At 40.6% G+C, this 27,993-nt stretch overlaps 2 protein-coding genes across 4 annotated transcripts; one reads left to right on the forward strand and one right to left on the reverse strand.

Moving 5' to 3' along the window:
* The first annotated feature begins 597 nt into the window (after nucleotides 1-597).
* Nucleotides 598-12,934, forward strand: LOC137123955 (rho GDP-dissociation inhibitor 1-like). The gene is made up of 6 exons (XM_067498421.1): nucleotides 598-738; nucleotides 4,184-4,372; nucleotides 6,139-6,222; nucleotides 9,778-9,854; nucleotides 10,777-10,840; nucleotides 11,914-12,934. Exons 2-6 carry the CDS (start codon nucleotides 4,186-4,188, stop codon nucleotides 12,111-12,113), a joined length of 612 nt encoding a protein of 203 aa, XP_067354522.1. The 5' UTR covers nucleotides 598-738; nucleotides 4,184-4,185; the 3' UTR covers nucleotides 12,114-12,934.
* Nucleotides 12,935-15,022: 2,088 nt separating this feature from the next.
* ppp1r12c (protein phosphatase 1, regulatory subunit 12C) lies at nucleotides 15,023-27,973 on the reverse strand. 3 transcript variants are annotated; one of them, XM_067498412.1, is made up of 21 exons: nucleotides 27,627-27,973; nucleotides 26,373-26,547; nucleotides 26,163-26,293; nucleotides 25,666-25,784; nucleotides 24,577-24,736; nucleotides 24,321-24,465; nucleotides 24,097-24,171; nucleotides 23,919-23,998; nucleotides 23,492-23,604; nucleotides 23,339-23,406; nucleotides 22,720-22,844; nucleotides 22,460-22,547; nucleotides 20,378-20,495; nucleotides 18,995-19,110; nucleotides 18,471-18,517; nucleotides 18,257-18,296; nucleotides 17,957-18,070; nucleotides 17,592-17,642; nucleotides 17,334-17,384; nucleotides 16,167-16,249; nucleotides 15,023-15,783 (listed from the first exon to the last, which is right to left on the reverse strand). In XM_067498412.1, the coding sequence occupies exons 1-21, from the start codon at nucleotides 27,833-27,835 to the stop codon at nucleotides 15,702-15,704; spliced, it is 2,190 nt and encodes a 729-aa protein (XP_067354513.1). In that variant the 5' UTR covers nucleotides 27,836-27,973; the 3' UTR covers nucleotides 15,023-15,701. The 3 variants fall into 3 exon arrangements, with proteins under 3 accessions (XP_067354513.1, XP_067354514.1, XP_067354515.1); XM_067498413.1 differs by having other exon boundaries at nucleotides 17,966-18,070; nucleotides 27,627-27,972; XM_067498414.1 differs by having other exon boundaries at nucleotides 15,023-16,249; nucleotides 27,627-27,971.
* Between the last annotated feature and the right edge of the window lie 20 nt (nucleotides 27,974-27,993).

The following is a 27,993-nucleotide window of genomic DNA, read 5'->3' on the forward strand; positions in this document are numbered from 1 at the left end:
AACATGGGGCCTGTGGGCACCAGGTCCAAGGACCACATGAGTAACCTGTGGGCTTGTTCTAAAAATAGCTCACAATCGCCACTTACCAATGAGCTGCATCAAATTTTTTTGATGGCAATTTTTATATATTTTTTTTCACATTTGATAGTAAGAAATCATTAACATGACCCCTTCACATAGATTAATTTAATTAATGATAACATAATTAAAGGTAAATTGAGCAAACTTATTTCAAAAGTGTGTATTAAACTGGTATCTAATCAATGACTAGTCCAAACATAAGTAAGACTTTTGATGACAATGATTAAGTCTTAACTGCTGCACAAACGGTCAAAAGAAACATTATAGAACAAAATCGAAAATTTGCAATTATTAATATATAACTGACCAAATAACTAAGTCTGTAGCAGCCTTTTATTTGTTAGTGGAGAATACTGTTAATGTGGCCTATTTTCAATTAAGTTATTCCTGTGTTGAACTATCCTTGTAGCCTGGGTAAGACAATAAATGATAAAAATCGAAAGTAAATAACTGTTTGGTTCCGTAAACTACAATGTATGTTATGTGTTTTAATGTCGCGCGCCCCCACAGCGTGCGCGGACCTACTACCGGAAACGTTGCTCGGGCGACGCACGGGGCGGGGTCGTTCCCTTGTTCGCCATACTTGCAAAGAAGCGCAGAGCAACAAACGCACTTACAGCAAAGGCACCTGAAATCACTGCCGCATCTAATATAAAGGTAAGTTTCATCTGTTTCAAAGACAGCTAATACCGGCATGTGTATCGTCCCCCTAACCGCTTCACTTCGCCCAACCCGTCTGGATTTTTACTCCTGCCCTCTTATCAAGTGATGCTAACTCTTCAGTGTAAGGTAGCTCCAGGCTAGCCGTGCTGAATTGTTCCCAGCTAGCCACTTGTCTCCCTCTCCAGTCCCACCCTGAATAAGAGGGTCGTCGCTACCCAAAGTTCAGCCCCATTGTTCATTAAAAACCAATTTAATTATTCAGATTCGCTAAGTCTTGCTACTAACTGCTCCCTACCGTACCTCCGACATGCTGTCAAAGGGAGAATACTCGCCGGTTCTCTGGACAGATATCAGCGGCACCGTTAGCTTAGCAGCTCATTACCACAGTCATGACATGTAAGTTAACGGTATTGTTTCATCTCTATTGTGGCTGAGTTCGCCTTCTGACTGAAGCACTGACTCCACACACATGTAAATACTACATGATTAGTATTTTTTTTTTTTTACTAAGGACACTTATGTAATCGCATTCTATGAATAAACCTAATGACTTAAACATAAAACATTCAGTTTCTCTGGTTATGGAGATGGGGTTTGTAACATTGATGTGATAGAAAAAACGAGGCATGCATACCATTGTAAAAACATGACATTTTTAACTTTTGTGGGGGTTTTTTTTTCATTCATCTTATGCTCTGAAATCTAAGGCTTGAATGGAGCCTGCAGGTGTTTGAAAGGGGACTCGGTAGGCGCTGCTGCTCTGCTGCAGTTTGCATTGTTTTATTCCAAAATAGATGGAGTCAGTTAGCGTAGGTGCACCGGAGATGTAAACTTCAGCAAGACATTGAGTCAGACTCCAGTCTCTGGTACACTTCCTTTGTCTGTGTGAATTTAAACTTTGCAGCTTTGTGTCTTGTTCAGTGAGCAGTTTGCTTGTTATAAGAGGCAGTTTCCTCCCCTCCAGCTGGGTGGGGTGATCCCGTCACATTGAATTCCTGTGAGGTCCTGTAATGGCTCCATGTTGACGTTTTTGCATGAGGACACTTGGTAATTCTTCTTTCTTTTGGTCCTCTTCTTCCTAAGACTTGTCCCGCTGGACCTTTTTAGAGGTGTAGAAACAAAGCGCACGTGATTAGTTGAAACAGCATGATCAATGAATCCTACTTTCTTTTCAGCAGATTTCATTGCTATGTCCAAGAAAACACAAAGATTCATCATCTTTCATTACAACCAATGTCCTGTTATTGCAGGAAGTGGCCCCACTTAAAGAGAAAGGAGGTACCTCTTGATTGTTCATCACAGTGACTGAGGTTTCAGTGCTAGTAGTTACATAATGCGTTCACCCTGCTGACCCCTCCCCCTCACAGTTCTCCTGTCCTGTTTCAAACAACCTTGATCTAAAATTTGGCTCCTGCAGATAAAACAAATATAGGTATGCAAAACAGGGGAGTGAGTGCATTTTGAGTTCAGAGGAATGTGGTTTCCTTTGCAGTTTTGTGCTGCTAAGTGACAACTCTGTCATTTCCATATATGTCAAATGGCCCCTCATTATGCTTTATCCAATGTCAGCAGGGAACTTGCTTCTAAGAAAAACTATAGTTCCCTTTTTTTTTTTCAACTGGAGAAGTGCATCTTAGAATTTCCTTTGTTCATAGAAACTCTGCAACAAGCTGAAATTCAGTTTGAATGCTACACCAATTTACTGTTTTTTTCCAAGTACTCTTATATTGTATTACGTGTGTATTACGTGTGTATTGAGTGCATTCCCCTGGTCCTGCTGACCTGTCCAGACTCGCAGGTCAGAGAGACTTAGGAGGAGGTCAAGCTTTTTTTATGTGTGGAACATAAAAAGTGATAATACCAGCAATTTTTGCAGATGGTGCCAGGTCCCCTCAGTTGTTGCTGTTGTTACATAATGTAAACTGATGTCAAGTAGGTATTAAAAGATTGTTACTTGCTGAGAACTGCTTTGGTGGAGATGAAAGTAAAATGAGCTCACAGTTATGTTTAGTTTCAGCTGAACACTTATCATTAATTTCTTGAATAATCAGTTAATCGTTTTGCAAACATTATTTTAAGATGAATGGAACAAAGTAGTTATATTAAGTATACTGATTAATCAGCTGATGCATTTATTATTAATAAATAGTTATTCAGTGGACTATTAAATATTAGGTAATAGTACATCTCACTAAAACAGTAACCATGGTAAGACAATACACGTTTAGATTTTTATCAAATATAAATAAAAATACTGACATATGATTAATCCATTATTAAAGTAATTAAAGATTAATTTAACACAACAGTAAAAGATTAGACTGGCTGCAAATAGCCAAAGAGAGTTTACATCCTTAATTCACTCAGCTGATTCTTCCACATTATTGCAAGTTAGTGTTGTATGCAGAACCACCCTTGAGGTTTGTCTTGTTGCTATAATTATTTACTGTATAAAATTACTTATACACTTATTAAATACAGCAACTAACATGCAGATATTGCAGGAGTAACTTAAAGGAAAGGACTCAGATGTGATTCATATCTCTTAACTGTATTGGCTGGGTCTCCATCGGGGATTTGGGGCCTGTTGCGGGGTGGGATGGCTTTAATGGGAATGTCAAGGCCTTTTGCATAAACAGACCTCTTCCTGCTTTTGTTACTGTTATGTTTAAGCAGAGAGTTTTTTTTCCAACACTAACCTGCTTAGCAAGGGATGACCCCACTAAGGGAAATCTGGAATGAACAAATCCTTATTTTAGGCTTCTTGCAGTCAGAAAGAAACCATTGTTAGTAGCATTAGTCAAAGTTACAAGCGTGGATTTTGTGGTTTCCTTATCTGGCATTTTACGTACACAAGAGGAATCTTGTATTTTCCAGAGTCACAATCATGCAGGCAGACAATTAGTTGAAATAATATATTACATTTCATTATTATTGTTTTAGTATTGGTTAATAATTTCTCTTGTGCCAAAGGAACATGGAATGTGCTTTTTCTTTTGCCGAAATATTTTCTGGGGCTGTGAGGGTCCGTACTCGCCCCCTCATCAGTGATAGGGCTTTATATCATGAAATGCGTGACACCTAATTCATGACTAATCTACTGGCTGTTACGTTATTTCAGAAAAATGTGTTTAGATGCTACCACACAGCAAAGTTTGGTCAGAGATGCTGCTATTTATTAGCACAGCTACAGGTGAACTAGGCTGAAAACTTTGCGTCACTGTTCCTCGCTGGCATTATTGTTGTGACCATCCACCGATTTACTACCTTTTTCCAAACAGGCAATTGTGTATAAAAGTACTGGGAACATTTTCAGCATGTCGTGCATTTTGAATATCTTCAGTTTTTTTTATTGTTTCTTTGTCGTATTTTACCCTGCTCTCTTTTTGTCCTCCTCTTCTGCACCTTATTTCTTCCCTTCTGCACTCATTGTGTCCAGACATGGCTGAGGATGAGGTGACTCCGGAGCAGCTATCAGCCATCGCCGCCGAAAACGAGGAGCCAGAGCCCGTGAACTACAAGCCCCCTGCCCAGAAGACAGTGAAGGAGATCCATGAGCTGGATAAGGATGACGAGAGTCTACGCAAATATAAGGAAGCCCTGCTTGGCTGCGTGGTCGCCGAAGCTGGTAATGCTCTGTGTGTGTGTGTGTGTGTGTGTGTGTGTGTGTGTGTGTGTGTGAGCAGGTCAGAGGTAAAGCAGTAGAAAACAAAGTGCAGAAAATTGGCGGTGGTTACGTAGTTCTGATTACAAACTCAAATACTGCTGGATTTGCATTTTTTAATACCTAATTTTAACCTGTCAGCATAAAGAACACACCACCATATGCATACAGTCTAAGTAAATAAAAGTTTACTTTTAATACAGTCAGAGCAGCAGAAAATCTGAAGATTTATCTAGTCATTAGGGGTTTAAACACAACACAGTATTACCCATAGTCTCCCACCACATATTGAGTGTAAACGGTTGAAAATCAATAGTGCCAGTCACAACAAAGGAGGCCCCAGGTGTGTGTACTTCATACAATATTTTATAATATTAAAATTAAACAAAGCAATACAAAAAGAATGAAATGGCGTTTAAAGCATCTTTAGCTAATCCTTTTTTTGCTAAACATTTGTAAATAAATTATGAGAGGGGAAAAGAGTAGGGTCCAGCCTAACGCTAACATTAAACGTTAGGCTAGCATGTTGTATTTTGGGGCAATTTAGGGGTCATGGGGTTAGCTCTGCTGCCTCAGAACTTGAAGGTCCCCAGTTGGAATCTACCTTTTAGCTGTCTCCCTGTGCTGCGTGGGTTTCCTCCCCTGAGATAGACCAGCGACCTGTCCAAGGTGAACCCTGCCTCTCGACCTGTGACAGCTGAGATAGGCTGTTTCTGCCAACAGCCATAAGTCTGTAAAATGACTCTGCGCCGTCAGGAGACACATCTTCCCCACTTCATCACAACATTATTACATAGCAACTATAACCTTTATCCACTGTTTCTGCTTACACAAATTTAGATTCAACAGAACACTAAATTAGGGGTGACTGTGGTGCAGGAGTGGTCGTCCACCGATCCCCCAGCTCGTCCCGTCACATGAAGACGTGTCCTTGACTAAGACACTGAACCCCAACTTAGTTGCTCCTGGTGAGCGTTGGCCAGCTGCATAGTGGCTCCCCCATCGGTGTGAGTGTGTGTGATTGTGAGTGTGAATGAGAAGCAGTGTGCTTTGGGTGCCAATAGGTAGAAAAGTGCTACATAAGATCACTATGGGGGAAAAAAGTAATGCTGATCATGATCAGTAACTGTCATTGAAGCTAATTTTAAATAGTGGTCACTGCTGCAAAATCAAACTGCCAGACAGAGTTATTTAGGATGCATGCTTTCATGTCAGCCTGTGACCTAGTATTTTCTAGTTTTTTGAACCCTTGTTAGGTTCGTCATAGTGAAGATCTAACGTTGCTGCTCTGGGACTGAGAAAAAAACAGAAATCTAATTAATGCAGAGGCTGTTCCAACTACAGCAGAGTCGTCCTGATTTCAGCTCCCCTGAGTGGTCACACTCGGACACTTGCTTTTTTACCAAAAGCGTCATGTGCAGACCGGGTGTAAATGTTTGTGGCCATGTCAGACCTGTCCATGTGTCAAAGTGTTGTTCCAGTAAAGACCTGCACCTTTCAACACACCTGTACCAATGCTTACGCGTTTCATCCGAATGTTATGATTTGTCTAGTTAATCGGAATTTACATAAAATGACCTAAAGGATAAATCAGGTCATGTAAAGTAATTCAAGTATCATACACACAGTGTAAAAACCCAGAATGTAAAAAAAGTTTCATGTCTATGGATGTGTGTTTTAAAACATCTTTACTTTTTTTTTTTTCAATTAAAGCATCTGTTTCTTCTCAGATCCCAATGCTCCCAATGTTCAGGTGACTCGGATGTCTCTGATCTGTGAAGACGCCCCATGCCCCTTGGTCCTGGACCTGCAAGGTAAATCCCTGTTCTTGCTGGTTTGTTGCTGGTTGCTCTGAGCCACACATGTCATTGTCTGTCATACAGTAAAATAATACAAACAGCTTGGGGCCAGGGGTTAGTGGGGGTATAGTTTTATGTACTGGTGAACCAATGAAATGCCATTTGGAAAGTCCAGTTGAAGGGAAGGGAGCTGAAAATGCCAGAACCCAGCACAGGGATTTGTCATACTCTGACATGAACATGTACACGTTTTTTTTTTTCAGCTGCAGCTATTTCCATCTTATGACAACGTCGAGGGAAACAGCAGAAACGTAGTTGTTACGTTACAAATAAATCCACCAGGAATTTCCACTTGCATTTATGTGTTTGGCCATGCGTTGGCAGATTATGTCATAAAAAGCTGAACCGGATCTAAGGTCATCTCCACATAAGGCCGTGTCTGTTTGATGGACCCTCTGCGGTGCTGGTCCTTGCTGTGCCAAACACACTTTGAGGTGTTTTTATTCATTTATTTATACATTTAGTTTCATGCTGTCTCGAGGGCCAAGTGGAAAAGCCCAAATCAACTGCTTGTTATTCATTACACATCAATTCAACAAAATAATTTACTGTCTTTGGATATTATGTGTCAAAATCAAATATAGCAACTATATTGCGTGAGTGGTGAGCATGCTGTAAAGAAAATAATTTACCATCGTTTACACAGAAGCTATAGAAGAGACACTTATCTTTAGTACATTTTTACAGCAATCGGCCAACTATAAAAAGCTTCCAATCCATCCCAGGTGACAATTTAATAGTTAAGGTTCTCCGCCTCTGGAGCTGCTCGTGCCCCAGCTGGCCTAGATTGTATCCATACAGAACATTCTGTTCTGTGTCCCCAATCCCTGCATCACTTTTGATTCTCCTCCTTTCTCAGGATAAAATAAGGAATGTCCACTTCGTGAAAATATTAAAACTATTCTGGATTTCAGGTTTCTAATCATTTTAGAAACCGGAAAAATCCTTTTTGTACTACTCACACTATCCACTAGTGGCTTTTATATTGTTAACACTGAATATTATATATTATAATATTCATTGTTAGCTGCATAAAAAAGGGCAGTGTGTATGCTGTAGGTTAATTTAGTTACACAGCAAGCGAACAACAACTTTCTCATGACCTTTAATTTGACTTTACCTGTGTACAGTCTGCACAGTGCACAGGTGGGTGGAGAGGAACAAGCAGGTGAGGGGTTAGTTGTTAACTGTTAGTGCTGGGAACACGTGTCTCAGACACATGGTAGCATCACTTCTGAGGACGCTTTGGTGATTTTAGCAACAGCAGAGCTTTAGTAGCAAATGTAGACGCGTAACTCAATTCTATCTAAATTGACTTTGATGGTGTTGCCCATGTCTCAGGAACAGGGTCTTTGGAGAACAGAACTAAAGCAGAATCTAGGTCCTGCGTTTGAAATGCAGATAAAGTGACACTATCTCATAATGGTCTTTTAAATGTTCAAGTAATTAAAGGACTAAACAAAAACAGCCCTTTACTTAACCCTATTAGTACACAGTTGTGCAGTTTAAGCAATTTTAGCTGGAAAAAATATAGAATCCAGCTGTTGATTATTTTTCTTAAAATTTGCTCTGTTGTGGCTCTATTACAGCGTTTGTATAATCAAAGGTTTTGGAATGTGAAATATATGTGAAATGCATCGTACTGTTGCTTTTATAATTATAGAAAAGGCCTGCTGAGAATGAGTCATACTAACGTGGTGGCTTTGATTAGTTCCACAAATAAATGCAGCTTTCGTATACTTTCTGTTGTAATATTATGAAACTCAGGCAGCACTTTGAGTGAAGGACCTACACGAAGAGGGGAACCTTGGCTCAGCTCAGCAAAAAGGTTGCAGAAGCTTGTTTTTAGGGGTCTGGGAACTTCAGAGCAGTGACTGCCACCCATTTTCAGGGGCCTATGGGTAAATGTACGGCTGTCTTGTCTGTAGTATTTAGTTTGTTTCTTTCCAAATACTTAATAGTTTCAGGCCTTTTAAATATTTTTAACAAAACCAAACTGAATCCTGTAAAAAATACTTAGTTGTAAGCCTTGAGGGCGGCAGTGCCTCAGTTGATAGAGTGGCCACCGTCTCTGGGCAAGTCACTGAACTCCCGATAGCCCACCCCCATCACCAGCCGTGCAGCGCTGGTTCTACGCCCGATAGAAATTGGGAAGGGTTGTGTCAGGTTGGGCATCCGGCGTAATAAAAACTGCCACATTACTATGTGGACAAATGATCTGCTGTGGTGACCATAGATTCATAGGATCAGCAGCAGCAGATTAAATCCTTGAGCATCACTGTAAGATCATGTGTTTATTCCACATACGTCTTCAAAGTGGATCTGAGGGAAACGCAGTATGTGAGGGGAAAGAGAAAAGTACACGCTGGTGTTTTAAATTAGTCGGTAAGACGGTAAAGTCTGTGACACAGCTCATGGAGTCATTTAGAGATATTCTGTGGACTTTTCTTCTCCACAAACACAGTGTTACTCAGCAAAAAAAAAGGAATCCCTGAACTCTTAACAGTGCTGAATGTATAAACATTTGTTTATAATATGTTTACTAGCCTGCGGTGGTCTCTTTGTGCATGTCCTGGTGTGTTACAGCCACATGTAGGTTGGTGGAACACAGTTTCTGAATGCATGAACGTGCAAGACATCAACAAAACTGGACCAACTCATTAAATCTGCTACATACAAGTTACAGATTGCACAGACAAGCCTTGTTCGGATGGTTCGGCTGTTCTAAAAGGGTACTCAGGTCCTCAGAGGAACATTCAAACAGACTCCTTTCCGTTTATACTGTACTTATGCAATACATATACAATTTAAGTCATGTTGACTATCCTATTTCCCTTTTTATGTGCTCTGGACATTGTTTCCCTGTTGAGCTTGAGCTGAGACGCACTAAGAGTTTCTGTAACCTAAATATATTTACATCTAGTTATGATAAAGTAATTTAGATGGCTCAAGTCTTAGATGAACTTTTAAACATATCAATACATAAAACAACAAGCAAAAACTGATTTTGGTCATATGACATCTAAGAACTGTTTGAATAGTTTGAAAAGTGAACCACTGCTTTAAACAGTTTCTACACTAGGGATCGACCAGAATATTTACCTGCTTGGGTGGATAAATACTCAGAATTTTAATTTCAAGAGAACCATAACTTGCCTGCCAGCATATCTCACTCTCACAAAAATGTTCTTCACATTAGTGATCGCACATTGGTGGTTAATGATTAAACATTGCTGGTACTCGAGACTTCCTTTAAGTTTGACTGACCCATGGTCAGTGGTCATGTTAGTCTAGTTAAGTTCATGCTTCTGAAGTGAAACATCTGAGAAATGAAGGAATTTCTATGCTCCTGCTTCGAGACCAGTTAAATGGCAAGAAAATGTTTCAATGTCAAATGTTGACTTTGTATTCGTAGAATTTGTCCTGGATTCTCTGAATGACAGCATCACTGTGACCATGATGCAAGTAAATACAGAATGCTGTTTATTCTTCCTGTTTGCTTTCTAACAGGAGACCTGGAAGCCTTCAAGAAGCAGTCCTTTGTTTTGAAGGAGGGCGTTGAATACAAAATAAAGATCAGCTTTAAGGTGAGAGCTGCTGTAGCCACTGTCACATACAGGAAATTGCTCTGTTTTCGTAACGTGTGCAACGATTCTCCAGATCGATTTTGGTTTGATTTTAATCACAAGCCTTTTTAAAAACTGCTATGTTGTGGGTGAATCACAGATGACCCCCGCTTTGGATTGTCCCTGAATGCTTTGCAGTGCACATTATGTCTTCTACCTACACACATTGTTGCTTTTTAAATGTAGAGCCCATAGATGAGTAATCACATAAGATCCCCAGGATACTAAGTGTCAGTGAACTGCTTTTAATATGCATGTGACTTCCACAACCACTAGGAGAAATAAGATTCCCGTGGCCGGGTAATATTGGATTAGAGGAGTGAGGGGGAGTGGGGGGGAGTGGGGGGAGTGGGGGGAGTGGGGGGGACTGTGGTTCCATATTCCAGAACGGCAACATGAAACCGTGGATGTTTCTGTGGTGGTTTTGTTCTGCGATTCAGAACCTTAAAATAAAAATGATTGCTGCTGATATATCAGTAGAAATTCAGTTTTGACAAAGACACACCTCACACATTCCTTTTTTTATGTGTAAAAATAATAAATAGTAAAAATAGCGTAACAATATTTCCAGCTGAGTTGAGCCTGGACTCCAAGGAAAAACCGGTGAAATGCCAAAAGAAAGACAGTCAGAAAAAACTGAATGTAGTTTTCAATCACAAAGTTTTAGTGATGCAATGTTGGTAGTAGAGAAAATGCAGCGGTTATTTTTTTTTAAGGGCTCAAGGAAAAAAGAAGCGATGAAAACAAATCAGTAAATTCCATGGTCAAAGTAACCTTTTGAGTTTTTTAGGAACAGTGTTTTCTCAGATTTTTTTTAATATAATTTTGGCTAATAAACAAAATACAAAATGTTTCATTCAATGTCTTAACACTTTCTCCTCAGGTGAACAAGGAGATCGTTTCAGGACTGAAGTACGTGCAGCAGACATTCAGGAAAGGAATGAAGAGTGAGTGTATGACCTGTTTACAGGCTTTAGTATGTTAACAAGTTTGGAATTTTGTTGAAAAGTCTACCAACAAAATGTCGAACATTGTCAAACATACGAATGTATGTCGGACAAACTCTGAAATCTCCTGGTCACAGAAGTGGGACACTGAGAGGTTACATGCTTAAAACCAGGTAAAATCAGAGAAAGTACCAGTGGTTCGTCCAGGACGTTTGCCTGGATTATGGTCGCTTCTTGGCTCATTTTACGATAAGTCAGGGACAGATGAACGATCATCAGGCCTCCCACTTCATGTTTTTGGATTAAAAAAAAGAAAAAATGCAAATGATGTCGGGCATTTTTCTGCTCTGGGTTGAATTTTCTTCCGCTGGAGGGATTCAGGGTGCTCCTGCACAAAATGTGCTTAAAGCAGGAAAACATGATGTAAAATACTTCGCACTCATTGAAAAGAATTAGAAAGTGCTGCTCCGGGCTGCTTATTGGGGCCCAAATCAAAATGTCTGACAGTTATTCTGCTTTCACTGAAAATCTGAATATTAACCATACCTCTATGTAATTTTAAAAAGTTATTTACATTGAGGATTTAACTCGGAAATACATTTTTCAGCCACTGGCTAAACACACTTAATGAAGTGTCCAACAGAAATTCAGTTCACATGATCTGAATTTTATCATGGGTTTCTAACGAGAGCTAAAATCTTAATTTTTGTTATCGACATAAATAAATTCTGTCTTTGAGAAATTGCTGCAGGTTTTATAAAAGCTTATAAAATTCCAGTGAATATGACTTTGCAACTTCTTGAATCATTCAACAGTTTGAACACAGGATGGTGCTGAATGAAGACTTAGTAGCTAAAAAATGAATAACGGTCATTTGCTCACGACTACTGACTCCAGACACGAACTGAAGCAGCTTGTAGACAGCAAATCACTTACAGCTCTGATCTCACAGCGTTTCGTGAAAATGAGTCGTTTTATGGTTAAATTATTAAATTAAGTATTTCCTAGACAGACTGGAAAAAATGGAGGCCTTTGTTTTAACCACCACCAACCTTTGTTTCATTTGTTGACAGTTGATAAATCGGACTATATGGTGGGCAGCTACGGGCCCCGTCCCATTGAATATGACTTCCTGACCACGATGGAGGAGGCCCCTAAAGGTGTGCTGGCCCGCGGCAACTACGTCATCAAATCCAAGTTTACCGATGACGACAAGCACGACCACCTGTCCTGGGAGTGGAACCTCATGATCAAGAAAGACTGGAAAGACTAAAAGAGGCCTTTATGTTTGGTGGGGGGAGGTTTCCTCAGCTGCTCCCCTCACCCCCACCCTGTGTCCACACCATTTCTGCCTTGTTTTGTTTTGACTTTGGTTGTGCATTTCAAGCTCTCATGCCTTAGTTCCCCGCCTCACTGTGTTAACATCCCCCCCGGCTTCCCTCCCACCTCTGTGTCAGCATCTGTAGCAGCAGCAGCAGCAGTCCCCCTCCCACCCTCCCTTTCGTCAGTCCGTCCATCACCTCCCTACCTGCCCAGCATTTCATCGGTTGCACATGAGCCACCTGTTCACCAACCTGCCATCCCTGGTCGCTCCACTGCCCCCCACTGAGCTGTGTTATGTAGCACCTTACCCCCCTCCTCCTTTTCTTTACTCCGTTTTTTTTTTTTTTTCGCTGCTTGAAGAGATTAACCCTGCCTCCCATCCCCCCAGAATGGTGTCTTCCTTTCTCAGTATGAAGTACATGTGGAAAAGCAACTGTACAATCAACTTTTTGTTTGCCTTTTTTTATATAATTGTATCAATGGTTGTGTAATGTGACTGAATCCACATCACTGTCAATCAGTTGTTGTGTTCCTAGCAGACCCCACCACATCCACCTGCTTCCCCCTGCTGTATTCAGCATATCCTTCGCTTGCCTACTAGCTCACTGTTATTTGTAATTACCAATACCTGCCTTGTAAAAAAACTATTCATTCGGAGCTGCTTAACAGCACCTCCCTTCCAAACGGATTTACCCACTTTCCATTCAAATGGCAACTTGGGCCAAAGTGAACACAGGAGTAAAAAGTATAAGGGAGAAAAAAACAAAAAAAGCTGCCTTATATATTGAACTAATGTCGACACTTTTAAAGATCTCTTCAGCACGCGGTGTGCGTACAAGCAGCACTTGCTATGAAGTAGTCTGTATCTCAAGGGCTTCCTCTCGCTATCAACTAATCTGTAGCCCTGTTGTAGTGGAGACTGTTTATACAGGTTACTCAGATGCAGATCTGCACACGCCCACTACCCCATTTCCCCCCCCCCCCACACCGAATAAACTCACCTTGTAATTGGAGGGGACTGAATGTTAACAGTTGCGGAAAAGAAACCAAAACCCAGTGAAAACCATCGTCGGCACGATTCTTTTAGCCATGAGGCCTTAGCACTAACTACATGGAGAGAAACAGCGGCAAACACTACCGATTTAGTCATTTTATTTGTTGGTTCCCCCTTTGCCTTAATGTGCATCATCCCCTTAGGACCCCCCCCTCCCCCCTCGCTTGTTTAGATCACTTCATAATTTATAGTTCACAGTCAGGAGATCCCAAGTGTGGAGGAGATTATTATTGCCAGAGAAAGCACAGGAGGAGGCTGAGCCAGGCACCGTCTGCTGCTGTATCTGAGACCTTGGCGGTGTCTGCGCTCACCCACAGACGGTTGGCAGTGAGGGAAACACTAACCAGGCCTTTAGCCTTTTTACCCAGTGATCCTCTCAGAAGGAGACGTCCGTCACATGAAGGGTTAAGTGACACTACTACAGAAACACATGCTCAGTATTGAATGAGAGAAGAGGGTATTTAAAAAAACATTACTGACCACAAAACAAATTAAAATCAACTTGTACTGTACCAGAGCATATGGATGTAAAACTTTTTGTTTCTTCTGATGTTGATAACTACGTATTCCTGCTCCATACATTCCTTCACATTGTACAGTTTCTATGAAAATGCTGGCATGCTGGTGGGGTTGTATATTCTGTCATCATTTGTGATTGCTCTTCTCGGTCAATAAAGATTTTGCTCAAATTGTCCTGGCATAGTGGTGGTTTGCATAAAGAGCACTGTGACCGTAGGAGCTTTAGTTTAAAATTAGTGTAGCGTCCCTATATGAACATTACACACAGGAAAGTTCAATTAGCTCATGAGGACAACTGCTCAGTTTGTGTCTTCTGTGGTGTTTTGTCAAGTCTGATCTGTACTGGTGCCGTCTAGTAGATAAGTATCTGCAATAACTCAAGTACATGCTATTCTATTATGCATGTGATCTGTGATTTGGACCTGAAAGATGCAGTAACAAAACCCAATACTACTAACCAAAATCTTTTACAGTTTTTACACAAGTACAATATTACCACTCCCACAGTGTAATATACTTAGCTATTATTAGTTTACGTACTTCAGTACACTTCTACAGAAATAAGGTTCTTCTAATCAGATGTTTTCCGCGTTGGGCAAATCAGAAGTAAGCACTTCTTATTCCACCACTGTTGATCACAATAGTTATCTCCTCTTCTAGACTTAATTTAGAAAAGAAAACGCAGAATTACAAACTCCCAAAGTAGATTTTAGGACATAAAAGGATCCGCTCCTTGGTCTCTGCTGCTTTAATTTCAACCGTGCCGTCTAGTCATCATTCTAGTCTCCAATTTTCATAATAGGTTCTTAAAAGTGTCGTTCATACAGGTGATGACTTGTATAGGCTTTTATTTTACATTTTTTTTCTAATCACAAGTTGTCTCACCAATGAGACATTTTTGACATGGAAAAGTTTTAAGTGTATGGCCTAAGCTCTGTAACAGTTATTGAGACATTAAGGATCATACTTCAATAAAACAGATTTAGATTGTTTATCCTTAGGCCTTGAAATGTTTGTTTTCACACAGATGAGCCTTAACACCCCCCCCCCCCGAAATGCCCCTTTGAATTGGCACATTACATTTTCTTTTCATTTCAAACTCATTATTTTTCATTATCAGTATATGTGCTTTAAGGTAATTTGGCAAACATTCTGGCTTTGCACGACTTTGTTAAACAACCTTTACAAGAATAGATTGACCTCTGAAAAGTAAAAAGAGATAAAAAGAAACGGCAAAGCTCATTTCTAAAACAAACCATCACAGACCCAAAAAAAAAAAGAGAGCCTTAATCATTCATGCCCATCCTGTATTTTATCCGTAACGGTATACACTTGTCAAAGCAAAATAGAAATATTAATTACAAATGTATATTAAAAAGGCACAGCATCAAAATACAATTTGGCATGCATTAAAACTGGAGTAAACATTCAAAAGTGAACCCATCTGGCCTGTCTGCTGAACGACAGCAGCTGTCCGTCAAAGGGTGAATACTTTAGCTTAGGGGCTGTTGCTTTTACAAGCGTCCAGTCAAAATGGCAAAGTGAAATTACTACTGACTTACAGTACTACGGACAGAGCAGGCTTTCTCCATACTCTTGAAAGATGTGACATCTGTAACAAACATGTTCTGTAAAAATCCCCTTTAACATGAGCTGCATCTGCTGTCCATTATTAGCACCCAAATCTCTCTGTCCTTTGTACAACAGACCACAACTACTCCTTTAAAAAAAAACAAAATCACTGTCAGGGTAGGTGGGCACTATACATATAAATATACATATTAAATACACATTTAGAGGAGCAGGGAGAAATGAGCATGCAAAAAAATTTGGTCCATGTTTACAGCAGTCAGCTAAAATGGACAGCATCGACCCAAGATTCATCCTGAGAAACAACAGTGACCGTTGGGAGTTCCCCCCCCCCCACAAAGGACATGCAGAACTGGGGGCTGGCTTTTGGCACATTTAAGTTTCTTTTTCGAGTAACGAACCCCCCCTTACATGTGTTGTTTTTTCTTCCTCACCCTCCACGCAGAGGTGAAGAAAGCTATTGAAAAAAACAAAAACAAAAAAAGCCTACTGTGAGCTGTCACTGTGCATGGCTTTAAGTCTCATAATACAGATATTATACAAAGTATCGCAGGAGCAAAGCACATAAAATATTCTAGTTAAAAAAATACAACAATAAAAACTTAATATAAAAAGTAGCGGACAGGAAAGTCCTGTCCATCCACAGGAGGTGCAGTTCAGCTTGTTTTACAGTAGATCTGCCAAAGGCCCCAACACTGGCTTACTGACCAGTTACTGCTGAGGTGCTTTACAGGTGTTGATGCTGCCTCTAGCATCCTTTGTTTGGGTCTTCTGAGTTGGGCAAAAGATAAATATTGTAATACTTTTTATCTCCGTGTAGGTGGTTTTTTTTTGGTTCACCTTGACAGTTTGCTGATGACTCGAATGAGGGCGGCGTTCTCATCCTTAAGCCTCTGGTTGTCTGCTCTGAGGTCCACAAGCACCTGCGCACACACACAATAAAAAAAATGTGTTGTTTTAGGGGGGAAAAGTCTTGTTGTATTGAGTTGTATTCATATTGTATTCTTAATTGAGACAATAAGTGAGGTGAACGCCGTCTGCAGTTAAGGATGGTAATGAGAAATTCACCTTATGTTCCCCACTGGTGATTCAAAATAAATGTGGCACGATTGTGCTCTTATGTGTGCAATTATTTTTCAGCTCTTAAAATTAAAAATAAACAAACAAACAAACACAGGAGGCCAACTCTGCAGGAAAACATGCAATTACATTTGGAGTGAATACTAAATGATATGAAGAAAGTTTCTTCAGACATGTGACTGATTTTCTTCATTTTAGTGGATATCAGCAGCTTTAACTTAAACCCCTTATATGAGGACCTCTAGTGGAGTGTGTGTCAGTACACAACAACAACTTGCTTAAGGACAGAAAGCAGAGAAGGACCATAGATGCCATTATGCTTTTTTTTTGACTCATTATCTCGTAATAACGGGACAATTATCTTGCAGCCATCCTCTCATAGGAGGTGTAGCCGCGCTGGAGCAAACCAAAATGGCAGTGTTTTTGCTCTAAAAGAGGAGATGATGCGACTGTGTGTGTGTGTGTGTGTGTGTGTGTGTGTGTGTGTGCAGCTTATTTCCAGCCTTTCATTCGTCGGCAGCCACAGGGGCTTTTCCACATCGAGATAATAGCATCCTGGGCTGTTCTCCGCTTCCATACTTAAGACTAAACCACAAGTGCAGTTTAAACTGCAGCTCCTGAGAACAGCATTAGCTTTTCACATGTGTTAATCTGCTGCAGTCTTAAATCAGACTTAAAGATTAATTAAATAAACACGACATTTGAGTGGAGGGTGGCTTTAACTGACTGACTGAACACTGCTTTTGTGCAACTGGTTATTCATCTACTTTTGAAACCGTGTATAATTAATATTCTTGTATATTTTGGACCATCTGACCACAGTACTGCTTTAAGCAGCTGTCATTATGGGTCAGAACATCAAAATACTGCACTTAAGTTCCAGCAGTACAGTAATGTAACATTTCCTACTGAAGTGAACATGTCTACCTTTAGCTCATCTTCTAGTTCCAATGCTTTCCTCTGGAGGGCCAACTTCTCCTGTGAAAAAGAGCATGAGAGTTATATTTTTTAATGTCGTGCAACAGTTTCCACTCACTCTGTACAGATAATGACTGCATGTACTTGCCATAAATTACCAATACAATATCTACCTCTCGTTAGTCTATTTACATAAATATATTTACTGTACATATATGTATCACGTATACAGGAGGTTGGCTCCTGGGACAGCGGATGCAGACTTACAAATCTCTCCAGCTCCAACAGGGCTGGTCTGTCTGTGCTGCTCTCCAGACTCTGCCACAGAGACAAATAGTGATCATTTAGCAATAGGACCAACACAACTGCTACAGGCTATGACAGCTGCAGCCCAGAGGACGTCACAGTCACTACGTGACAGAAACACGCACAGCCTTACTTTTTATACATGCGAAAAAATATAACCTGTAAATTACGTATCTATCTAACAGAATGTTTATAGATTTGCCAATTTGAAAATATGCAGAAACACACAGAAGCATTTAAGGATGATTTGTGTTCTCTCGTAGCGTCTTCTGTTCAAAATGTCAAACAGACACACACGCTTTTAAAGGTCAGAGGGAGCAGCAAACCTGCCGAACCTGTCGGAGTCTCTCCAGCTCCACTTTGTTTTGGCTGAGCAGCAGCTCCATCTCTTGCAGCTTGTCCTTCAGAGCCAGGTTCTCCTGCAGTACCTTAAAGTACAACTAAAGGAAAAAAAACACACAATCAGAGCACAACACCTTGAACACTTGCTGTTCACTTTTCTCTAGACCCCGTTCGGTATTATTCCTATTCCAGTCTGTCTAAAAATCAGGTATAATTCACTGAAGCCCTAAGGTGTGTTTCTCAGGAATGTGTGTGTGTGTGTGTGGAGAGGGTCTTACACATACCGTTCTGTACTCTGCTGATGAGTCTCCAAGTTGATTCTCACTAGAGGACACACAAGAGACTATTGTGCATGTGTTTCATGTGTAGATACATTTGGCTCAAATTTATGAACTTTTTTTTATTATAGAAACCACAACAGTTACGTTACAACTACAAATACAAAAAGGCATAACATGGCTTCTTTAAAGAAAGGAAAACCCGAGTGCTGATACTGACCTGGAAATACTGTTTGTATCATTCAGATGCGCATCCTCACCTTCATTCTGAAACATAACAATAAAGCATCAATAGCAGCATTACAGCTTAATTATTACAGTACTAACAAGTATAATTAGAAATTGTACAATGTAGCAGATGATCGGATGGTTCTCTATCTGACATTTAAAGAGGACTACGATCCATACACACACACACACACACACGACATCTTTTTAAAATTAAAACTCCCTTAAAATCACATGAAAATTTATTTTTGCCAAGGTACCATCCAGATGTTCTACTGCCTTACATTTATTGGGGAGTTCTGCTAAACCTAGTTGTGAAATATCCGAATCTCAATTCATTCTTGCAAACTAAGCCCGAGTTCCAGTCAGAGATTCAAAAGATTCAAAGTATTTGCTTGCTAATGCACCTACCAGCTGTAGAATGTAAAGTCCTCTGGCCTGTTTAACAAAAGTCTTTCACCTGCTTGGTGGAGAACTGCTCGCCATGCTTGTGTTGACAGAGAGGTTGTTTCATACCTCTCCTTCTGACTGAACGATGCCAGTGGAGCGTCTCTCTCTCCTCCCCCTCCTCCTTTCTTTCACTCCCAGACGCTTCTCTCCCTCCGGCTCCACCTGTTTCACTGGGTCTGTATCTGAATCATATGGAGTTGACAAAAAAAAAAAAAACATTCCTGAGCTGTGTGGGATTTTTTTGTTTGAATCAGAAATGATAACCAACGATGAATAATAACGAGCAACAAACACAGCTAGAACACTAATGGTGGTGCGTGATAGAGCTTCAGTAAGTATGTAGCTCAGTTCAGGATAGAAACAAGTCACGGTGCAAAAGGTGGATTAGTTTCTGAATTCAACTTGATGCAGGAAGCTGCCTTATCTTCAGCATCAGTCTTTCTTTTATGCCCGCATATGATACGAGCAGATCAGATAAACAAACTGTTGTTTTTCACTTTGTAATATTACCGAAGGTTAATGACGAAATCTGACCACACGTGTTTACTGAACTAACTGGCTGATTTTTTTGAAACATGGTGTAAATCCATCTATTTCGAATGGGGAAATGCTCACTTTCACATCAAAATAGAAACTACTGTGGAGTGTGGGAACAAAAACAGCATAAAGAGGCCGAATCATGGTAAACCACAACAAAATGAATGTATAGCAGCTACTCTGCCAGTGAAACCACACCTAAAGTTTACTGTGTGCAATAGCAGCCCTTAAACCTCATGTGAGAAAACCTCATATGCTTTAATAAACTATCCTCAACCATACTCCACCCAAATTTGCTTAGTGCATCTTGTTGTCATTTAGTCACAGTAATCAATTTACAGTAAAAAGAAGTGAGACTCAAGCCACAGAGCAAATACTGATATGAGAGTGAACTAATATACTAACTTGTGATTCTATAGCTCCACCAAACAGTCCAGTTTGCAGTTTACATGCATGTCTCTGCAGACTTATGTTCTAATCAGTCTGTCTTTGAGTCCTAATGGACGTTAGTGGAAGATGAAATGAAATTATCTCCAGGTGTGGACGAGAACAGGTCAGAAATAAGGGCACGGTGACCTTTGATCGTTGAATTAAGTTGATGTTTGTGCCAAACTACAATAAATTCCTGACATTATGAGTTTGCAAGAATGTGACAGACAGACAACTTGAAAACATAATACACACTGGCTGGTATATTTTTACAAACACATTTGATAAGGATCAATTACATATGACTTCTAAAGAATTGTGACAAACATAGCAAAGCATTACCTCAATAATCTGCTTACAGTATCTATTCAACAGCAAACACTACCATAAAATAAAAAAGTTGCCTTACAAGGTAAAGCAACACAAGCCAATAGTGAATGTTGGAATGTTGGACTGTCTTACTCAACAATTTTTCACACTCACCCCTTTCAGCAGGCGTGATGGTGACGATGGGACTGACATGTTGGATGTTGCGAGGTGGTGGATCTGCAGCTTTAGCCACCGTCTTCTCTGCCTCTTTCAGGTCAGTCAGAGTCACACCCTGCCAGAACACAAGAAAAACACACCAAAACACTCAGAGGCCTTGTGTTGCAATTGCAACTCAACAGCAGTGTTGTGACATTTTAAGACATTTCCACTGTGAACAAAAAGGATACTGCTGTGTTATTTGCATTTTGTTGGTTTTGTTTGTCAAACCAGCCGCGGTGTGTGTGTGTGTGTGTGTTAATACAAGGTGACAAAAATAGTATTTGGTTTTAGCCGCTATTTCACGGGTCTAAAAAAGCTTCATACAAGAGTAAGTGCAGCTGTGTGAAAGGTCTGTGAAATACATGTGATACAATTCACATGGTTACTCAATTATTGCATGAGTTTGCAGTATGAATGACTAATAATCTATTTAGTGTATTTGCCTTAAGACAGTTATCTTTCTTATCATCAGTGCAAGACAACTGCCCAAAGGAAATAAAAAAAAAAAACAAACACACTCTTGCATAAAGTAAAAGTTTTTATTTATTTGTAGAGTCCCTTGTTTATAATGCATCTTAAAATGTGAGGACTCCCAAATCTGTTTGGCTACCATCGCTACCTGCACTGCAGCGAATCTATACCATCAGTAACCACAGACGACCAAAAAAAGGACCAATAAGTGAGTGAGTGTGATCAATTATACTAATTGTAATTTTACAGAAAAAAACAAATAACGGAGCCAGCTCTTCACAGAATAGAGTTGTAGCTTCTGAGCTAACACTAGAAACAGGCTGCTACCCTAGAAAATGTGACAGGAATAAACAGTGAGCACATTTAAGCACCGGTGAAGCCAAACAGAACTTTAGACATAAATTGTAGAGGCATTTCCTCGAGGCACTAACTGTACGTGACAGGCTGCAACATAACAAAATTGAATAAAGCGAAAGGGGTTTGAATCCTTCCCACTGTATATACATATCACACATTTCTGGGATTACTGACTTTGCTGTCGTTAGCATTGTTGCAGCCCCATAAAGAAAGTAAGTTATATCAAAAAAATCAACGGCTTTCAGATTGTCCCTTAAGTGGTCGCCACAGCAGAACGTGTTCCGCACGTTGATTTGGAGTTTTTACCCCGGATGCACTTCCTGCCACAACCCTCCCATTTTTTCTGGGTTCGAGACCGGCACCAAGGTGGCCCTAGGTGAATGGGTGGGGCCACACCTGGCGGGGGGAGATTTGAACCCCCAGCCTTCTGCATCCAAACTCAATGCTCTACCACTGATCTACCAGGTCCCTATTTATTATAAAATGAATATATATATATATATATATATATATAACTAAGGCTGCCTTCTGAAAGTTGATAAGTCAAATCACCAGTTAGAAGGTCCATCAGTTCACCGCGCTGGTGCAGATACAGCTGACATTTGATAAACAGCAGGGTAAACCCCAGGTCAAAAGTTTATCTCAAGGCTGACTCAGACACAAAGAGACAGACAACTGTGCCCATGCTCGTACACACAATCACAACTATTCAGAGTCACCAGTTAAACTACGGTAACGGCACTTTGGACTGAGCGAAGAAAACCAGAGGGCCCGCAAAAAACTGGTGCAGCACAGGGATAAAATACCACGGTCAATACAGCACATGGATTGGTTGGCACGTGATGAAAAGCTGAAGCTGAATGGTGGACTGGTTGGTAAACTAAGCGAGCTGGGAAAACAGGCCGGTCAGAAATCTCATGGGATACGGTTTCAGTTCCGAAGCTGGTAGTCGCACTGATGGAGTTATTGTCACAAGTCATAGCTGAATATTTAGTTTTAGGTTACTCTGCCTTCATTGATCAGTATGAAGACAAGGAGGATAGTGCAGCTCGCTGCAGAATGTGAGCTGACCGGGAGACTTCAGAGCCACAGTCTTTGATCCATATTTTTAAAAAGCTGCATCATATGCAGCTTTATTTCATGGACTTTTGAATGTCCAAAAATACATTCCCCATCACTCTGTTGCAACCCATTACTAGTAGGAAATACCTGTGTGGAGCGACGAGTCTGGCGCAACAGCCGAGAGCGAGCCTTCCTCTGAGACTCAGACTCTTCATCTCTGCCTGGAGCCTGGAACCTAAGCACATAAACATCCACAAATTATATGTTAGATTATTATCCATAATATTGTCATATTTTAGGCATGATACATCTGTATTAAATTGCAAGAGGATGATAAACATAAACATAATAATAACAATAAATAATTAAACATGATCTGGCATTAAATACGAGTATCTGCTTCTTACTTGCGCCTGTCAGCATTGGGGGTGTTTGGACTCTCAGCTGCAATGTCCCTTGTCTGAGGAGTGGGTTGGACTTTAGCAGTGCGGTTTGCTTTGTCCTGCTCCTCCTCATCTTTCTCCTCTGGTGTCTGAGCAATGGGAGAAAAGAAGAAAAAAAAAGTGTAATTGCAATCAGCTGGATTTATTATTTTGGTGGGGAAATTATAATGACTGTCCGTTTAATGTTGAACTTTGTTTTTATAGTTAACATGCTTTGATCCAGCCTAAAAGGAATTTGCATGTAACATTACAACACGTCTTTAAGGGTGTGTTTAAAACATCTGTCGAAATGCTGGGTGTGTAGGCAGCCATGCGAGATTAAACTAACATCTACATGATCTACATGTACTTCCCTATAAGGAAAGCTGACTTACATCTGATACATTAAACATACTCATATTTCCCCCCTCATTTCTTGATATTAAAATTGACTGAGGGTGAAATTAAGGATGTCTTATTACATTTTATCATTTGCACCCAGTTGTTCGACACTGGACTTTACCATCCGCAAAACAACCCTTTCAGAAAAAGACAAAGAGAGACCTACTTTGTAACATGCAGAATTTTGTTAAGTTATTTTCACCTTGTCAGCAGGGCTGACTGTAGATGTGGTCACACTCTCAGTGTCTGGACTGGACACAGTAGAGCTTTCTGGAAAAGGAGAGATGGAAACTTTTAGAAAGAGTAATTACACATATTTACAATAAATGTAATTCTCATTCACAATCTAGTTTACCAGGGCTGCTCTCTTTGTCCTCACTCAGCTCCAGGTCACCTGAAATGCCCCTCTCTTTAGACTGGTCCTGCACATTCATCTTATCTTTACTGCTCATTCTGCACACTGAGCTCCTGGAAGCATAAAACAGAACGGATGCTGACAATGTGAGACTCTGTAGGGTAAAAGTCCCCGAGTAGAATTTATACTTCTCTTCAAGTATTATTTGACACATTTAATCATTTTTTTTTGTTTGTTTTGTTTTTTTAAATGGCGGGATTCACTGAAAGTAGGCATTACTATAAAAAGGCAAGAAAACTTCTCATTTAGGTTATTTTAAGTAATTGTTACTGGGAGTAAGAAGAGTTGCAATAAACATTTTTTCTTATCAGGAAACCTGCCCTCTGTACGCACAACAATTCAGGATAAGATACAGGTGGATACCAACCTCCGGCGTTTATTTGCTGCATTTGCAGCAGTAGAGCCTTGTAGGTTTTGCCTATCCAATATGGACCGTTCATTACGCCACTGACAGAAAAAGACACACGATTGAGGGATCCAGACAATCAGTTCTCTAAATTATAATATAAAACATAATGAATAACAATGAAGAAACACTTTCTCACATTGGCTTGTTTCTGCAACAACTCCTCCAGCAGCTCCGCAACACTTTCATCAGCTACATCAAAGGGTGTCTGACCCTGCAAAGTTTGTTTCATACTTATGAGTAAACCAAATAAAAATAATACACGAAATCACAAACTAACCAAAACCCATAATGTGTATTAGATTTATTACTATAAAGTTACCATTTAAAATACAAATGTTTTCACTATCTTTTGGATCTCACCGCATTGCTGCGAGCTTCCATATTACACAACTGTTCGGCCAGAATGTGACAGGCCTCCCCCTGACCCCAGTGTGCAGCAGCATGGAGAGGCGTCCAGCCATCGAAATCCATAGCCGACACATCCAGCCCGCACTGACAAATGATCCTGCACGACAGAAATACATAAAAACAAGTTCCTGGTCCACTGACACTGATGTCAATTCTTCTTGTTAGTTAACTGTATGCAAATCTAGGTGTTTAGGGCAGAAATGGTTACTTCAGCGCCTCCAGGTAGCCTTTAGCTGCAGCCACATGGAGTGGTGTGGCTCCAGTTCGAGGGTGTCGTATGTCAGCAGGTAGGCCCTCGGTCAGCCAGGTCCGGGCATCTCTCATGATCTGCTCCTCCTCCAGCCGCTTAGCTGCCTCTACATCCACCCCTAGACAGAAGCAGAAAATATGATGCGTCTTGTTTTATCTGTATATACTATGATGAATAACCACATCTATTATAATTTCTAAACTTCTCAGTGGTGTGAGGGTTTTACTACTACTACTACTACTACTACTACTACTACTACTACTACTACTACTACTACTACTACTACTACTACTACTACTACTACTACTACTACTACTACTACTACTACTACTACTACTACTACTACTACTACTACTACTACTACTACCTAGTTGCTCCCGGTGAGTGTAGGCTAGCTGCATAGCAGTTCCCCCATCAGTGTGTGAGAATGAGAGTGCGAATGGGTAAATGAGAAGCAGTGTAAAGCGCTATGGGTGTCAAGACGTAGAAAAGCACTATAGTGCAGACCATCTTGCAGAAATGAGTGCACCACATTACTTAAAAGAAATGATTGTCTAAAAATGCCACACCTCCATATAGCACAAGTAAAAAAAACTTTTCCATTTCTTTATTTGACAACACTTTAAACCAACTAGTTTGTTAGAAGCTAAACCCTGCCTTCAATCCTCTGTCCTCTGGCTCCTGAACTATACAAATCAGGGGATCATCAAGGATGTTGCCAACATGGTTTGATGATAAAGAAATACAGAAATAATTATCAAGACATAACTAATTTGAATATATAAGTATGACAAAAGAGGCAAACATTTCCTGAAATATTAAAAAAATAATAATTACTTATATAACTAATATAGGTAGCCCCTTTTCCATACCAGATACCATTGCTAATACAACTATGTACAGATCCATCATGGGTTTTCTATTCAGCCAACAAACGTTAATAAAAAAAAAAAATAGCATTAATACAATACAACATGCAGCAAAATTAAACAAACATGCACGCGGCCCCGGACTTAACCCAAATATTTGCCGAAGAACATCACTCACCCTGTCTCTGAGTGTAATCCTGAAGAAGGCCCTCAGTGGCCTCATCAAGAGCAATGTCCAGAGGAACATCACCATCACAGTTAACAGCAGAAAGAGATGCACCTTGCTGCAAAAGGAAACTGAGCAAACAAACATGCAGAGTGAAATTACATGTAATGCAGAAACAAAGTCTACAAGAGACAACAACTTCTAAACAGAGCGCATCTAATCCTATCACATTATCTGTGTTTTATAGTGCAGATACATTCAAGTAAAACAAAAAGCAATACATTTTTAAAATAATTGTATTTGCATGCGTTCGTGTGCCAAGCCAGCCCACTTGTGCTTTAGTTGCCTTGTTGTCCTGCCAAACACACAAACAATGTTAGTATTGTTAGATGGAGAAATTCTCTGGCACCCACGCTCCACTCTGACGTCCCCACAGTGGCAAAGACTACAGCATTAAACAGTGGTTATGCTACTGCATTCTGCTAAGCGTAGAGACATATGCTACCCACTCTGCAATGTCAGTGTGGCCGCAGGAGGCAGCAACATGCAGTGGTGTCCATCCTTCATTATCCACCTGGTTCACATTGGCACCATACTCCACAAGGAAGGTCACCATCTCCATGCTGCCATCGATACAGGCCTGTGTACAAAAAAGTAATACAAATTTTATTCTTCAGCCTGCGGTTTATATGAAACCTCCGTACGTAGAACTGCCTTACCTGGTGGAGAGCAGTGATTCCATCCGCATTCGAACAGTTGATAAGCTCGGCAACATCTTCCACATTTCTCCTTTTGGTCTCTTTGTCCACCTTTAGCATCACCTGAGCTTCCTCTATGTCCCCACTGGCACAGGTGGCCAGGAACTCTGCAGCCCTGTCAAACCTCACACTTTTCCTAAAGACAAAAGGCAACGAGAAAACTTTACTGGTTAGCAACTGAGTTTGGTTTGCTAATTTAAGATGACAAATACTGCCTTTCACAACTGTTATACATGGAACTTACAAAACAGAAAGACCTTACAAACCAGTGCAGTTTCAATGTAGAAAGGATTGAGAGAACCACTGTATAGATATGTTAGTGTCTCAATACTTCCTGCTTTGCCCAACTTGTTTGTGGCTCTCATACCAAAGCCCACCAGTTCCTACTGAAGGAAAAAAAATAAAAAAAACCTAAAAAGGATCATAAATGTGTAATTTAGTTCTTTTAAAAGGCCAAACACTGTCTTACTACAACTGGCCATTTCAGTTTTTGGCACATATTTAAACAGGAATATAGCAAGTAGATTAGAATAAATGGGGAGAATGTTGGAGACACTAATGAGAAGAAATAACCAAACCCTTTAACTTGCTCATATGTTGTTTAATCACTGTTGTTTTCCTTGTTACTGCTCTTTGCTAATGCAGTCGTCATAAATATTGTCTTTTCATCATCAGTGTTCAAAGGCCTGTAGGATGTTTTACCAATGAACCATTACTGTGACGTTAATGAAAGACATATCAACCATAGCAATCAGCAGAGATGGAAAGAGTTGATCGCTTTTTGAGGTCATCCAGTAACTAGCTTATCATATAAAAATGTTGACCGAAAAGTCACGTCATGTGCAACAGATTACTAACTGAACTAGGAAAGGCAACAACAGCGTAAAGTGGACCCTCACCAAGACTGACGGTTTGTGATTAGCTAGCTAGCACAAACACTACTAAGCCTGGCGGCAAAAACGGCCAGTGGCACTAACAATTTCAATACAAACTGAATCCAATTTTAGTTCAATTACACAGAAAGGTTGTTTTGGGGCTGGGGGTTAGGTTGCTGTACTGCCAGCTGACCCTTTTATTCTGTCCACTCTGTCCAAACCTACGCACTACATCCTTCCTTTAGCATATCTCCGCCTGTTTAAGCTAAGCTAGGAGGCTGTTACGTTAGCTGGCTGGTACTTAAACACCGTTTTACGTTAAGGGCAGACGTTTCCTCACCGTCGTTTGAGGAGGGGGCTTGTTTCATCTCTGCCCCCAGACACCGGCTGGTCCCTCGGCGCGTCGCTGAGCTCGGCCTCCGGCTCCACAGCTCTGTCCTCGGCATCGCCCCGCCACCTCCGCCTAGGCACCGCCGGCGCTTTGTCGGTACAAGAACCGGCCCAACGCTTCAGCTGCTCCCGCCGTTTGGTCCTCGCTGAGTCCCCCATTTATTTATCTGAGGAGGACTATGTTTTTAAAAATAAAACATAGTGGCAGAGAAAGACACACCCTCCATGTGTATACTTTCACTTCCTGGTTCTGGCTCTGGATAGGGAGGAAGCCTCAGCTCGTGCACTTATGTCTCGGGACAGCGCAAACCTGCGCA

The sequence above is a fragment of the Channa argus genome, chromosome 3 (genome assembly GCF_033026475.1).
Source record: "Channa argus isolate prfri chromosome 3, Channa argus male v1.0, whole genome shotgun sequence".
NCBI classification, from domain to species: Eukaryota; Metazoa; Chordata; class Actinopteri; order Anabantiformes; family Channidae; genus Channa; species Channa argus.

Excerpts from the sequence above, each read along its gene's own strand:
- LOC137123955 (XM_067498421.1), top strand. The coding sequence starts at position 4,186 with ATGGCTGAGGATGAGGTGACTCCGGAGCAGCTATCAGCCATCGCCGCC. Across the intron at positions 9,855-10,776 it reads AAATAAAGATCAGCTTTAAG|GTGAACAAGGAGATCGTTTC; the intron begins GTGAGAGCTGCT and ends CTTTCTCCTCAG. Across the intron at positions 10,841-11,913 it reads ATTCAGGAAAGGAATGAAGA|TTGATAAATCGGACTATATG; the intron begins GTGAGTGTATGA and ends ATTTGTTGACAG.
- ppp1r12c (XM_067498412.1), bottom strand. The coding sequence starts at position 27,835 with ATGGGGGACTCAGCGAGGACCAAACGGCGGGAGCAGCTGAAGCGTTGG. Across the intron at positions 23,605-23,918 it reads GCAGCAAATAAACGCCGGAG|GAGCTCAGTGTGCAGAATGA; the intron begins GTTGGTATCCAC and ends TTATGCTTCCAG. Across the intron at positions 16,250-17,333 it reads AACTAGAAGATGAGCTAAAG|GTGCTTGTGGACCTCAGAGC; the intron begins GTAGACATGTTC and ends GTGTGTGCGCAG.